Source organism: Xenopus laevis, chromosome 1L, assembly GCF_017654675.1.
Source record: "Xenopus laevis strain J_2021 chromosome 1L, Xenopus_laevis_v10.1, whole genome shotgun sequence".
NCBI lineage: Eukaryota > Metazoa > Chordata > Amphibia > Anura > Pipidae > Xenopus > Xenopus laevis.
The window spans coordinates 160259940-160275733 of record NC_054371.1 but is presented as its reverse complement, the minus strand read 5'-3'; the positions used below and the strand labels follow the sequence as shown (position 1 = coordinate 160275733).

Genomic DNA, 15794 nt, shown 5'->3' with positions numbered 1-15794 from the left:
TCTCTCTCTCTCTTTTTTTGTTCAATATATATATATATATATATATATATATATATATATATATATATATATATATATATATATATATATATATATATATATATATATATATAGACAGTGGCATATCAGTTAAATACTTTATGTGGCACATTAGGGGCTGTCTTGCTCCCTAGGCATTTGATAAATAGCTTTCATTTTGATTTTAGAGACTGGCTTTATACAAGTATCTAGGCTATGAACTGATGGAAAAAATGCAGCAAAGGTATATATTAGAAGAGCTGTTAAAATGCCGTTAGTAACTTTATTACAAATTGAGGTGCTTGCTTTGCTATTAAAGAGCACTGGTGACTGTAACTTTCCCCTACATTTCTATGAAGCAGCACCACTTTCATTTAGCTCAAGCCCCAAGCCATTTGTCACTGAATGTCAAACTCCATAATGTACTAATGGCATCGGTCTTTTCAGGACACCACTCAAGCTGACAGCCACAAAGCTGTGCATGAAAAGATTTCGGATTAAAGGCAAGGCAGCATTAAAAAGCTTCTTTATCAAATATTGAATACACTGCATCTACCTATGTTTTTCCAATGTGGAGAAAAAGCTTTGATTGATTTTAGTAGCTTTTAACTCACATTCTTCAGGGAGTAGACATTGTGCCAGCATAGCATTCTATTTCCAACAGTAAGAAGAGTTGAAATGTCATATCCTTTAGCACAGCACTGAGACAAGTGCAAATTAACTCTGCTATCTCAGTCTTTTATAATTTGTTAGCATTTTTGATTTGGTGTTCCTGTGTAGGTGCAAGGGGTCTCCAAAACAAGGCAAGTAATTTGGTGGGCTGACTAAAGGTTTTATTTTTGGCATTTGTAGAAATACTAAATGTTGTTGGAGCAAGGGTTTTTTTAATTGTGCCTGAATCAGAAGTGGGAATTAAACAACAATATTGAAAAGACTGTACCAAATATACAGTATATACCATATATCCCAAATATACTAAACCAAATAATGGTGATGCCATTTTGTATTAATTTAACTGTAACAATTTTTTCTGAACATTTAAATCAAAATGTGCAATATGCCATCCAAATTCAATTTAAAATAATATTTTAAAAAATGTGTTTACCCGTATGCTCTCTTGTGATTGCTCTTGTTTAACCTGTAGATTAAAAGACAGACACAGTAATTGAATCGCATGATCAAGACTCTGTTAACTCAATAAAGTGGGATAGTAAATACACAGCAACACTACGGGGCATATTTATCAAGGGTCGAATTGAAAAAAATTCAGAATTCGAATTCAAAAAGACCAACCAAAATTAAGTCGAATAGGTCCGTATTCGCCGAATTCGAATCATAGTTTTTCCCAAAAAAACTTGGATTTTTCAAAGACCACCAATTCAAATAGGTTCTAGGAGGTCCCCCATAGGCTAAAACAGCAATTCAGCAGGTTTTAGATGGTGAATGGTCGAAGTCGAATTTTTCAAGAGTCAGTACATGATAAATTTTGATATTCAAATTTTTCTAATGTTTTTCAAATTCGAATTGAATTTGGACTATTCCCTAGTCGAAGCACACAAAAAATAGCTCGAAATTCCAATTTTTTCATTAGAAAATTCACCTCGAACTTTGATAGATCTGCCCCTAAGTGAGATTAAACAAAGTAGACACAACAGATGTAGCTTCCCCACATAATTAACAAAGCTTTATAAATAGATTGCAGAAAGGATTTTTCTGGAGTGCACAAATATGTTTGAAAAAGATAAAAACATGTACTCCATTAAAGAAGTTGATTGGTACTGTATACCAGAAATTATAAAAAGTTCCTTATTAATTCTTCATTCAGTCCCTGATTCTGTTGCCATGCTGTGTGGCTGGTGACTCAATCCTTTATCAGTGGATGTATGTTGCCTTCTATGCAGCATTGATAACAATGTTTGTTGTGAACTCTGCACAGAATGAAGCATACTCACGGGAGGCTTTTCCTTCTGTTCTTTCTCTTTTTGTTTTGCTTCTTTTTCTGTTTCCCTGACCAACTGTTTGATGAAGCCCCCAGGAATTACAGAGACCAAGGGTGGAGGGGAGGAAACTTTCGGCCTCTTATCTTCTTCTTTGATCTGTTTTGATCAAAATAAATAAATAAATAAATAAAATCCTGTTGTTGATTGTGATTAGGTGAGGTGTTCTGCTGCATGCAATAGATGTCTCAAATCATTTGGCAAACATTGGGATTACTGTTAGGGCTCTCACACTCTTCCCGAGTTTGTGCTTTCTTCCGTTCAGCCGCAGGGAAGTGCAGGAGTAGACGCACTCAATTATTGTCAAGAGGGCTGTACTCACACAGATGCATGTAAGTGCCAAACGCAGGTGGGACACAGCATGTTGCATTTCACCTGCATTCGGCGAATGCATGTGTCTGTGTGAGTACAGCCCCCTTGACAATAATTGAGTGTGTCTACTCCTGCGCTCCCCTGCGGCTGAACGGAAGAAAGCACAGGTAAAACCGTCCCTGTGTAAGAGCCCTTATAGGTAAGTGACTATTGCTTTAATTCCTGATATCTAATTTAACAGCATGGGAGTCTAATGTAATGCAATGTACTGCATTGTATGGAAATGCATCTTGGGAATGCAGGCATCTTAACCATCTGCTATCATATCAGAAGCAGCAAGCACATGCAATACTGTCCTTCAGTGTACAAAATAAGTAGAAATTGCCAGTTTTATTTCCCACCAATAAAGCCTGACCATTTCCTGCTACAATGTAGAACTTGCCTGCCTGGAAAAAATGGGTACTTATTCAACTACAGCTTGATTCTACTAATCATGTTGTAGGACCAGATACATTAAATCAAATTAGGTCTTAAATATGACTTCCCCTTGCCAGATGCTCTTTCCTGACATTTGAAGCAAAATCCTGCAGTCGATCTCTGGAAAGCAGGGGCCGATTAATGTACAGGCTACCCTAGGCTATAGTCTTGGGGCCCAGTGTGATCAGGGGCCCATCTAGCTTTTTATTTTTATTTGCACTGCTGTGTCTTGTTGGACACACCTGCTGTGAAAAGAAGGCAGGTAAGGCATGTGCATGCGTCCAGATGCATGCAGATCCAGTGACGTCACTGGTGCATCAAACTCAACCTGGCGTAGAGAGCTTGGATGCACATGTACCTGGATCTGCATGCATCTGGACCCAGCAGTAGCCTAGAAGGGGGTCTGTGTGGATGTAGTCTAGTGCCCCATACATTATTAACATACAGAAAATTTGGCTGAGAACATGTACAATACAGTTCCTACAATGTTCAAGAGTTGATCCAGTAGCAGAAAAATGATAGTCAGTATATAGCATGCCTAGTCCAGTGGCACACTCAAATTCATCTCTGCCTGGCTTTGCCTTTAAAGCCAGTTGAGGTCCCCTGAGTAATGTTGAGTATTGCTGAAAAGCCTAAACTGTAAACAACGTTGGGTAATTATTTGTGTGTGGTGTTAATAAAACAGTTTATAAATCTCTGGTATTCAGCATATAAATATATGCAGGATATGGCTGGCGTGCTTGCTGGTAGAGGCTTGCATGAGTGTTGGGAGTCCAGTGCAACTGCTCCCTCATCTAGTAAAGGGGTGCAACAAGTAGCATAGGCAACAAGAATACAATGTTCAAGAGCATTGCAATGGTCACAATATTTCTCCCATTAGTCATTTCAGTTACTTAAACTAATAGGCTTTTATGTCAGATTATCTCTGTTAAAGGAAAAGAGGCTTGTGACACTAACATAAAATAGAATGTAATAGGGAAATTCATCTGATTCCTACATATTATTAGGACAAATGTACATTCAAGCAGGCAAAGACAGTATTAATGTGTGTTATTAATGATAATGCATTTCAAACTTAAAGCTACTGCAAATTACTCTTTGGAATTTCCAAAATTATTATTATTGCATTCAAGATGTTTTGTATTATAGAGGCATGTATATAAGGATGATTTTGGTGTGAAAAGTTGTGTAAAATAAATGGCATGTTTATGGAGCTGCGTTGTTGTGCTTAAGTTTGAATTAACACAAGCATCATAAACACGGAGAGCACCGATTACAATTATGTATTCGTGTTTTGAAAAAAAGTGTGTCATTTATTTTATGCTATTTTATGCTATTTTTTCTATAACACCAGATACTTTAAATGAAATCCACATTTTTTTGTAATTTGTTATGAATAAAATATCATATTTCTTTTAGAATGAGCATGCACTAGTTTGACGTATGGTGATCATGCACCACATGTATGGTGATCATGCACAGGACTTTCCTTTTGTTCCCAAAGTGCTAGTCGTGATGAGATAGCCATGCTTATACTCTATGAAAAGGTGCCTTGTTGATTCAGAGGTGATACACGCAGGAGTGGTACATTAGGCTGGAGTCAACACTAGACACACAGGGGGAGGGAATGTGGAAGAGAACAAGAGAAGAAAAAAAGGTTTCATTAGTAAAAGTGACAATAGATATATTTAAGGTTATCATTCATCTAAATGTTAAAAACAATGGTTTCCTGTTGAGACAAGAACATAGAATTAGAAAGAAATATTACTTGCACTCTTCTTTTAATTGACATTATTGATCAACTACATTAATCCCCATTAATTGAAACTTGCAATATTAGCAAGTGCCACATATTTTGGCAGATTATTCTGTTTTACAGCAATCCAACCCCACCCCCCACTATTGCAGATGCATCAGTCAGCAGACGTTAGGTCAACTGGGCACACTCTTCCTGAAGAATAACCATAGATCTAACAGATTTAATAGATCTAAACACCATGTGTGCAATTAGCCTTGGGATCTCTGTATGCAGTATATGAGCAGTTGGTATAATTTCAGTTGATGGCATTTTATTAAGTCCTTTCCTAGGATCAGTATGGTTGGGGGGTTTCTTGCAAAAAAATGAGCTTATTAGTGTTTTTCCATACTCACTATGTTAATATGATACTTTGGCTATTCCATGCCAGTCTTCTAGGCTGTAAGTAGCAAGAGTAAGTTCATTAAAAAAATACTAAAATGAGCAAATACACAGTTTCTGTGGAAAACCATGACAGAGTTCTTTGACAAAGGCACATCACCTTTTTTTTATACATTCTCATTTTAGGCAGCCCCATTACAGGCTACAATAGATCTCTACAACCAGCAAGTATCGTGTTATTATTCTATCATTCTGTCACGGTCAGCTTTTAGTTTTATCATCAGGAACCCTGAAACTGCTTTCTTGTTGGATCTTTGTTGCATATGACCAAGAATGATGGTTTGAGAGAAGGAATCAGCAGGAGGGTTATACGACAGTTTCATAACAAATCTTCTAGGCCCTGGGCATGTTCTTTGGATGCACACCAAGAACTTCACACAACTTTCTGAGAACCAACTTTAACAAAACAAAAAAGTAGTCAACAACTGATAAAATATGGTAGGAGGTCACTAACAAATTTGAATCAAGTCACAGTGCCTAAAAGCCCTTTACAGGATATAATGGCTAATGAAAACAGGTAGCCTTATTGGCCTTGAACTGTAACATACTGAACTACCAACAATACCTAATACTTATCTTGTATTAACCATTAGAGCTCAAAAGAAAAATAAAAATAAAACTGTTAAGTTTTCGAATTTTTGAAAATGTACTAGGTACATAAAATATTACAAAACAGTGTAATAATTAGTTTTTGAAACCAGATTTAAGTTAAGTGTATGACGTATACACTGTATATATATATATATATATATATCTCTCACTGGGACCAGTAGGACAGAAATGCTGGTGCCCCCACCATGTGGACATGCACTCACTTTTAAGAACTCACCAATGTATTTCACCCCCACACACACACACACACACACAAACAACGGCAACCTCTGTTTGCTTGTCTCTGCAAACCTTCAGTTGTGTGGGGGCTTTGCCTTGGAGTTGCATAGAAATTGGGACATTTTATACCCACCCTACATTTAGTGGTGCTCATACATAGTTACATAGTTAAATTGGGTTGAAAAGTCCATCAAGTTCAATCCCTCCAAATGAAAATCCAGCATCCATACACACACCCCACCCTACTTTCACACAAACTATATATACTCATATCTATACTAACTATAGAGTTTAGTATCACAATAGCCTTTGTCTATCCAAGAAATCATCCAAGCCATTCTTAAAGGCATTAACCGAATCAGCCATCACAACATCACCCGGCAGTGCATTCCACAACCTCACTGTCCTGACTGTGAAGAACCCCCTACGTTGCTTCAAATGAAAGTTCTTTTCTTCTACTCTGAAGGGGTGGCCTCTGGTGCAGTGATCCACCATATTATTTACATTGTCAAGGAGCCCCATAGTTTAATGTAACTTAAACCACTATGTTGATATTTAAATTTTCTGGTGACAATATACGTAGGTTTGCGAATATTTATTCTATAAAATAGCCTTGTTTTATGGCATTTGTTATGGCATTTTTAATGACACATTTAGGGCCAGATATTCCATAAATTTATTGAGTGATTGTGAAAATACCATCAACAACATAATAAACACATTTTACCCAATGAAACATGTATGCATCATATAAATGCACAGTTCAATCCATCCAGTTACCAACCTTACCTCCTGCCAATAGAATCATATGAACAAAAACCATAAACAAGTTTTACCAATCAATCTGTTGGCATCATATAAATGCACAGTGTAATCTAGCTAATCACAATGAAACTGAACCCCCTGCCAATAGAACCATACATTTACAGAAATCATAAATATACCTGCCATTTCACACAAGACAACCCACTGATTGATTGTATATGTCCTGCCCCTGAGAATTTTCTGGTGAAAATGTATTTAACCATCACTGCAAAGGTTGTGATAAACTATTACAAATACGATGGCGACATTTTTGTCTTTGGGACACTTTGTTGAATAGTAAATTTAGCGCTAAGTCTTTACATTGCGTTAATTTCAGTGAATGCAAGTGGCGATCTAATAATTCTATAACAAAATATTTGTGAGTTTATATTTCTCACTTTTTAGTAAACTAGCAATAGCATAGCATTTATTCGAGTTTTTGTGCACAAAAATTTACCACGTTTTAGTAAATCGGATGCCTAGTCCGTCAGATTAGGTGCTTCAATTAGCGCTTTGAAAATTGCTGGTAAAATATAAATAACGTGTTTATACATTTAGGGTTGGACTGGGTGGCCCGCGGTCCACCGGTGTTGCTGTCTCAGGGCCCCACCCCTGCACCCCGCATGTGATTTTTTTTTTTTGTCGTGCTCGCGCGGGTCTTCTTTGCTGCGTGCATGTGGTTTTTATTTTATTTTTTAGATGGAAGATGAATCAGGGAGTGGGTCTGGCGGGGCTCACAAGAGCCGGGGCCCACTGGGTTTTTTTCTAGTGTCCCGTCGGCCCAGTCTGATCCTGCATACAATTATAGATTACTGTGAACTTTATTCCTGCTTTATTCTCATTTAATCTCCAATGTTTCAGGTGCCCATTAAAAGGGATTATTTAGGAGAGACTGACAATCTTAAATTTCTAAGACTCGCCCCTAAGTTTCTTAAGTTTACTGTACTTACCTATCTGCCAAAGGACACTGTGATGACACATGAAGTTAACTTTGAAGTCTTGGCAAGATACAGAGTATTCCAGCTAGATATTAAATCCTGCCCTCCTTCAATATGGGTTGCCAAATGTGTGTCCTGAGCTAAAGGCTCAGAATTCCACATAATGCATTTTCTAAATATAGGGCACAAAACTCACCAGTGGTTACCTCAGAATGAGCTCTTGCTCTTAAACCAGTAAAATCTCCAGCCATGTCAGGAATACAAACATGATGCAGTGTCTGCTCATCATTGTACACCTGCTACCCTACTAAGGTAGCCATAAAAAGAATAGTCTCTAACACCATAAATATCTGCAGATGGCACTATGCTGAACAAAGGAGACAAACATGCATCAGATGGTAATTTGGGAGCATACTAGTGACATTTGCACTATTTTTTTTACATTTTGAAGAAATTGTTCGAAGAGTGTTCCCAAAAGAGGCATTGTCAGCAATGGCAATACATCAGCAGTGGAGTAACTCTTAAGGGCTGGGCCCCATGAAAGAAAAAACTTCTGCACATGGAATTCTCCTTCAGCCCCTTGCTCCCATCCAACTGCCAGCTTACTGCATGTCTGCCCATTTGAGCCCAGTGGTGCTCACTCCTATAACCCTGGGCTGGTGCAGATTTCTCCTGATAGGAGCACCAGCCCTGGGTTTTTGGTAAGTCGCTACAATCACTTGGGGGTGCCTACCGTTTGGCACCCCCAAGTGTCTCCAGCCTTTCCTTTTCCTTTAAAGCCTCCATTTTGTGTTAGGAGCCGTGTACCATGCCTAATTACTGCTGTCCCTGTATGGCACACACTCTTCACTGATGGATATACATGGCTAGCCTGACGCACCATAAATATGTGTAATGTGTGTGTATTAGAGACTTCAACCCATTCGCCATTGCTGACAAACTGCCTTGGCTTAGACTTGTGAAATGTACCAGTTTTTCTTTAACCCACTTGGATGCTCATCTGTTTATGGTACAACACTGCGTGCACAAAGAGCAAAATATATATATATGTGTGTGTGTGTGTGTGTGTGTGTGTGTGTAAATAAATAAATATAGAAATCTGTCCAAATTTACAGGGAAATGTCCTGTTTTTAATGTAGGAAAATTCCAGACACTTAATTGATTTGATAACCTTATTGTTTTACTTCATTTTAGTATGATTATTTTTGGTGTAGGAATTGGGCTATTTTTGGGCTACTTTTAAAATGTTTTTCGGGGATCAGGAGTGTGTGTTCCACTGAAGATGTCCTAAAATGCATTTCTCACCCTAGGCTTAAACTCAAGTCAATACATTTTCCCAGTTTTTGTAGGTAAAATTAGGTACCTCGGCTTATACTCGGGTCGGCTTATACTCGAGTATATATAACAAATGTGACTCACCACACCACAGTGGAAATTTAAAGAGGGGATATACACAAAAGGGACTGATCGGTGACTAGATTGTATATTCTGCTTATTTACAAGGCCCTCACTTTTTACCCTCACCCCTACATGAGCAATTGGGAGAGGGACCTGAATAGTGCAACTTCTTCTTGGGAGAAAATATCGAAGAATGCAGCACAGACATCTATGGGGCCTATTTATTATGCTGTGTAAAATTAAATAAACAACTGATAAATCTATAGTAGAAGAAACTTTGTAGAAGGTATAGAGTGGTCTCCTTTATCCACTCCAGTCTCTGCCTCTTATATAATAGACACTACATTAAACAATCAACTGAAAGTACAAATTCTAGGAGATATTGAAACCTATGACAAAACCATTCCTTTGTACACTATAGATTGGTGGTTCCCAACCATTAGAACTCCTTGGATGTTGCTCCCAGTGGCCTCAAAACAGGGGATTATATTTGAATTCCCGGTTTGGAGGCAAATTTTGGTTGCATAAAAACCAGGTGTACTGCCAAACAGACCCTCCCCTAGGCTGCCAGTCCACATAGGGGCTACCAAATACCCAATCACAGCCCTTATTTGGTACCTCCCAGGAAGATTTTCATGCTTGTGCTGCTCTCCAGCTCTTTTTACATTTAAATGTGGCTCACTGGTAAAAACAATGTTGTGGACCCCTGCTATAGATGAACAGAACTAAGTGGGTAACTGTTTTCTTACTTATTGATCACAGGACTTGGTTAATCTCATTCTTTATAAAAAATCTAAAATCAGATTGAGAAAAATAAACTTTTTTTAAAAGCACAGTGCTATTAAAAATAGTACTTATTAACTATTCAGCAGAAAAAACAGGCTCATACAGTAACATTAATTGGCTGCTAGCTTGTTGCTTCATATGAAACGTGCACTGTCCATCCCTCCTTCTCATGATTGCCCCCTATTCTTAACTACATATAATACTGTACAAACGTAGCTGCCCAGTGATAGCAGCCCGAGTACAGCTATAATAATATTTGAGGCCTATGGCACATGGGACATTTTGTTCACCACAACTGATTAAAACTATTTTCAGCAGATAGAAGCACTTTGCTTTGAAGTGTTGAATGAGTGACTTGTTAGGATTCCCAATGTTTTGATTGGAACCCTCTTTGCTATAGCATTAATTGCTTTATTCTTTGTAACACCCTGTTGTCTTTTGCTGGTGTATGTTGAGTCTGAGAAGATATTAATGACATATCTTTGTTGCCTAGGTAAGATATTGATTTATAATCATCAACAATGATTTTGGCATTTGGAACATTAGAGTTCCTTTTTTAGAGAGATTCAGGGAGGGGCTTTAATGTTCTTAAAACCTGTAATCATAAAACATCTAAGCCAATAAAGGTTTCACCTTTGAATCGTGTTACTTTGTATGACAAATGTATGAGTGCTTTGCTCTGTAACATATTGACCGACTAGCACTGCACCAAACAGCTGTTTTGGAAATGGTCGTGAATTACAGCCTTTGTCAGTTTGTTTTCCTGCTCAGGGAGGGGCCTTCCTGCTGTGCGCTGGTGTGAATACCACTGGTGTCCATCAGGAAATAATTCCTTGCCTCGGGAATAGCTATTAAAATTGTTTAAACATAGGTATTTTTATATAATCAGTATTTGTCATTATTTATTTGCATCTTTGGGGTGGTCTAAATACCCATATGAAAATTCTAATTGTGCAAATGTTTTATCTGTGCATCGTAAGCAGTTACCCATTGGGGGAGACCATAAATATAATGATGGTCATGCAGTAAGTAACCCAAAGGATAATGCTGCTGTCCTTATCTGCCATTAGAGATTTAGGCAGGAGAGTGGAGGAAATAACATTTAGTTGAGCTGTGTAAGGAAAACTAATGAACTTAGATATACATGTAAGAAACCAGATCCACGAATAAGACAGAAATAAAACAGCACATAACTTGTGCTAAAGTTAAAGGAGATGATAAAAATAGAGCAATAATGTGATGACAGAATTGCTTCACTATGGTTCTGCTAAATTTGCATCAAATTAGAAAATGTAATTCCCTGGCAGCCATTCACTGGAGTGCAAGCCAGTAGTACAACACTACAGCAGACCCTGTAACTGCAGGGGAGGGGGAGGGGAAGGAAGATACCTGCCTGCACAAGTGGCATGGAGAGTGGTACAAGTTTTTTTTTTGTTTTTTTTTGGAGGGGTTCCCCATTACATCACTGGCACCACTAGCATCCACCATGAAAAAGCTGGTGTGATCTCTCAGCAAATAAATACCAATAATATCAGTTTCCATTATGGCCACACACACACTAATATTCTCTAATCCTAGGAAGCAGATAATAGCAGTTAAAGGCATAATGACCATAGATAGAGAAACATGTATGTGTTGCTCGGGACAATTTTCCTTTAAAGAGAACGATTCTGGGGTCATTGGGAGCATGAGTGAGGGAGCAGATTTACAAGAGCAAAAAAACACTGACAATTTCATAAAATAATGTTGACATTCTAGTAAGCAACACATCACCATCCTTTTGCCTTTCCCAGCTGGTCTTGGCAGTACACATGTGCAATAAAGTTAATTCAGAACGCGGAGTAAAAAAAAAGCTGAATTGTTACAATGCTGATAATGTGCGCAGCCGAGGGCTACAGCATAGGTCCCAGGACAGAAAATAATATGTGGCTCTCTAGAGTACTATCTAGGGCTGGCAAGTTCTTGCAAAGAGGAGCACTGGTCTGGGGTGTAAGGTAAGAGATTATAACCACAAATGGATGCCCGCAGCCCTCCACAGGTGTTAACTCTTTCTTTATCTTTTAATTCATAGCAACTACCGGTGAAAGGACATGAGTTGCTTTGGGTTACTAGACCTGGAGAAACTATGTTTCTGTAACATGTAGATGTGTATATTACAGCAGGTCTCTGTGCCTTTAACACAAAAGCAGATTCTTCTTAAATAAATTGAAATAACATTGATTAGGACTTTTTCCTCCTTTTTTGCAGCAAAACTTCATGACACTTTATTTTTATTTATGTGCACAATGTACAAACATGTCTTGTCATTTCTCTCTGGGTTATGTCCTCTCCTTCTTTCGCTGTGTTCTCTCTTTTCCTACACCTGCTCCTCATTAATTACACATGGCCGTCTGGTCGAACAGCCTTTGTGTAAAAGAGAAAGGTTAGTTGTCTGGGGTACATAATATGGTGAGAGCTGGTAACTACCATGTGGGCCAGCATTTCCATTTTTTATGGAGGGGCTACAGCATCAGTTGTGTTTCACCTGCATTCGGCCAATAAGGAGGAATAGACTGTTTCATCCTGGAACGCACAAAAGTGCAGGAGAAAGCAGGACCCTCACAATGAGTGCTAGCTTGTGCATTCCCCTGCTGTGGATCTTTCACGCGTTAATCTTTCTATTAGTTTGTACTCACTGTGCCACAAGAAAGCACAGAACACAGTTGGAACTCCTATGGTCATGAACTTCTTGGCGACTTACTGTAAATTTTACAATAAGGGGTACATTATTCAGTATATAAAGTCGAACTCAGAAAGGTGGAGTAACACTGTTACTCAAACATTCTGATCTAAAAAAATATATCTTGGATTGAAATTGGAGTTCAGATATATGTGAACTCTGTGTTAGTTGATTTTCCAGGGTTAAACATTTAATGCTGCTACAATATCCAACCAAGTCCACTTTTGTGTGCCACCCCCCGAAGTCATATAAATGCATTACAATTCAATAAAAGTCATATATCATATAAATAAAACTGTGATTGCTAAAACAGGCCAAAACAACTTCTTTTGTTGGGTGGGCTGGCAAAGAAGGAGTTAATGTGATGTGCTTGTCTAGTTGCTGAGCATTCTAATTCTCCACTCACTAAAAATAACTCTTGAAGAGCCCTCTTGATACAGCAGCCACCTGAAGCGTCCAGATAGAGGCTTTCTGGCCATAATGATTCCTATACTATAGCAAAGTGTTAGTGCCTAGTCAGGTTTAGAGGTACCAGAGATCAGTGAAGCACCCAATCTGTAACTATCCAGAAATTCTCATTTTTGCAGAACCTGAACACACTACACTGCCTGCATTCAGATGATCGTATTAACAAGAAAAACATCTTTGACAGAATTGACTATGATCTATTTAAAATTCCTTACTTAGGGGCAGATTTATCAAGGGTCGAATTTCGAAGTGGAAAATACTTCGAAATTCGACCATCGAATTGAATACTACAAAATTTGAAGTTGAATTCGTAGGATTTTTTGCATCGTACGATCGTACTCAGATCATACTTCGAATCGTACGTTTTTATCATAAGATCGTATGAATTTCCTTCGAATACAAAAAACGTAGAAATATGCTCTGGAAGGTCCCCATAGGTCCACATAGCACTTCGGCAGGTTTAAGTTGGCAAAGTATTGAAGTCGAAGTTTTTTTAAAGAGACAGTACTTCGATTATCGAATGGTCAAATAGTCATACGATTTTACTTCACATCGAAGGTCGAAGTATCCAAAAATTCCTTCGAATTTCGAATTTTTTGACTTGGAAAATTCCTTCGATTTCACTTTGACCCTTGATAAATCTGCTCCTTAGTGTAGAAACCAACCCTGACTTCACGGTCTATTAGCATTTATGTATAGGACTGAAAGCCTGTTTATGGATTTTGGGGTGCGGCCTGCTTCCATAGAGCAAAGCATGCTGCAGCCCAATTTTAAGTGCTCATTGGTGGGTTGGCTATAAAAATGTGTCTTACCATATGGAAACAGGGCATTTTGGAAAACAAATATCATCCCCTGGGAATTACATTTTGAAAAACATCCCTGTTTCATGTCAAAATCTGCACTGGCAAGGCAAGTGCTCTGATGTACAGCTTTCACTTGTTTGCTAGTGAGATCTGACTATATTGAATGACACAGAGGCCCAGAATAATCACACACGTCTTATGTCCCAGCCCAATCAACTTCTAATGTCAGATCTTAAAAGCAAGGCAACAGAAAGCATTTTCCTAGTCTGCTTTTCATGAGAAGTTCTGTGTCAGATGTGTCATTAATATAAACTCTCATTATAACAATGAAATGGAGCTCAGTGGGATGATTTTACAGTAGCTGTGTGATTTAGCTAGACAATTAGAAGCGTCCGGCTTGAGGCCCTCCAGCTGCTGAACTTCATTGTTGTACTCCTTCCCCCAACATCTTACTGACAGCTGAGGGCTCAGGCAATGTTGGGAGCTGTTTTAGGTAAACAACAACTGGAGGATCAGAGCTATACATAGTTTAACATTTCAGCTTTGCTGCTTTATTTATGCTTTCACCTATACTCGCAAGCAGACGTTAATGAAACTCCACAAGACATTAACAATGCACACTGAGCAATACTAATGTAGGAATATGGCAGGTGTAATGAAGGCCATGTCTCAGTGTGCAAACAGGAAGTGTGACAGGCCTATTTCCTGTCAGTAATGAACCACAACAACCTGCAGCCTCAGTCCAATTCCTCCACGATAATTCCACACAAATGAATTGCAAAAAACGACAGATCTGCACCTCTGTAAGAAACTGGGTGTCACTCTGTTCTCACCGATTAACTTGAATAAACAAAAAACAAGTCTACCCAATTACATTCATATTACATTACAAGGAAGCAGCCATTTTCTGGGTGACATTAATCAAAGTGTTGCCACAAACAAACATATACAATGTAGGGGCCCCAGAACAGCACAGAACCATCACCTCAGCCATTGAGTTTCTCTGTATGGTTCCCCCAGGGCCCAACCTAACAGTGTCAAGCAAAGCATCAATCCCTCACTTACTGCCACAGTCTTGCTTTGTGACCCTTTAAGCACCAAGTAGTAGTACAGCTATGGGATCTGTTATCCAGTATGCTCTGGGCTGGGGCTTTCCAGTTAAGGGATCTTTCTGTAATTTGGATCTCCATACCTTAAGCCTACTAAAAATATAATTCCTGGAAAAACTTTTGGGTTTCTTTAATTATATCTAAATATTATATATTTTAATTGGGATAACGTATGAGGTACTGTTTTATAATTACAGAGAAAAAGTAAATATGAATGATTTGATTAACATGATGTCTATGGAAGATCCGCTTCCCATAATTCAGAGCTTTCTGAATAACAGGTTTCCGGATAATTGTACATTTCTTTTGAATTTACTCTGTCAGGCTTCCTCAACACAGTTTAATAGCCATAACATAATGCACACAATAATGCCCCTTTGTGGAAAAAATGATATGGACAATAAGGAGCTTTTCAGTGAAGGCATATTATTTCCATCCATTGCCTCCCACTACCTAATACAGTATATGCTGAAGGCCCGAACTGGAAAAGGAAATCCCTGTTACGTTTAAAATGCTTCATTATCACCAATATATAACACCTATGAGAGAGCATTAATTGTCTCAACGAATAAGAATGATCAGGACCAAACACTTTACCTTTTATTCTAAATCCGTGTCTTCTTTGAGCACAGAGTTATAATCCTTAGGGAAGAGCAGCTAGAGGGTCCCACAGAGCAGAGCAGGCAACAGGAAAGTGACTAAGTTAGGACTCCCAGTGAATCTTTGCTATCACCCTCCCCCTTCCAAATATCTCTAGTGTGATAGGGACAGCTGAGTGGACACAAGTCATTGCTATAAATATCCATGCCAGCTTATGGCAGCTTGAAGAGGGGGGGAAGTTATTTTGACAGGTCTTGGAGTAAGACCATGCAGTGGTAGAAGAAAAACAGATTTATTTAGTTTAATTGTGTTTTATATGAAACCAAATTAGCTTCAC

At 38.4% G+C, this 15794-nt stretch overlaps 1 protein-coding gene across 2 annotated transcripts in view; it reads right to left on the bottom strand.

Annotated features, from left to right (window-relative positions):
- Positions 1 to 15584, bottom strand: part of LOC108715734 (unconventional myosin-XVIIIb) — a 292122-nt gene extending 276538 nt beyond the window's left edge. The window contains exons 1-4 of one of the 2 annotated variants that reach the window (XM_018261163.2): positions 15455 to 15571; positions 4294 to 4410; positions 1971 to 2114; positions 1124 to 1156 (exon numbers count right to left, since the gene is read on the bottom strand). In XM_018261163.2, the coding sequence (XP_018116652.1) occupies positions 1124 to 1156; positions 1971 to 2114; positions 4294 to 4332 (216 nt within the window). In that variant the 5' untranslated portion in view covers positions 4333 to 4410; positions 15455 to 15571. Of the gene's footprint in view, positions 1 to 1123; positions 1157 to 1970; positions 2115 to 4293; positions 4411 to 15454 lie in introns of both variants that reach the window. The other variant, XM_041566121.1, reaches the window with a different exon arrangement.
- Positions 15585 to 15794: the final 210 nt, after the last annotated feature.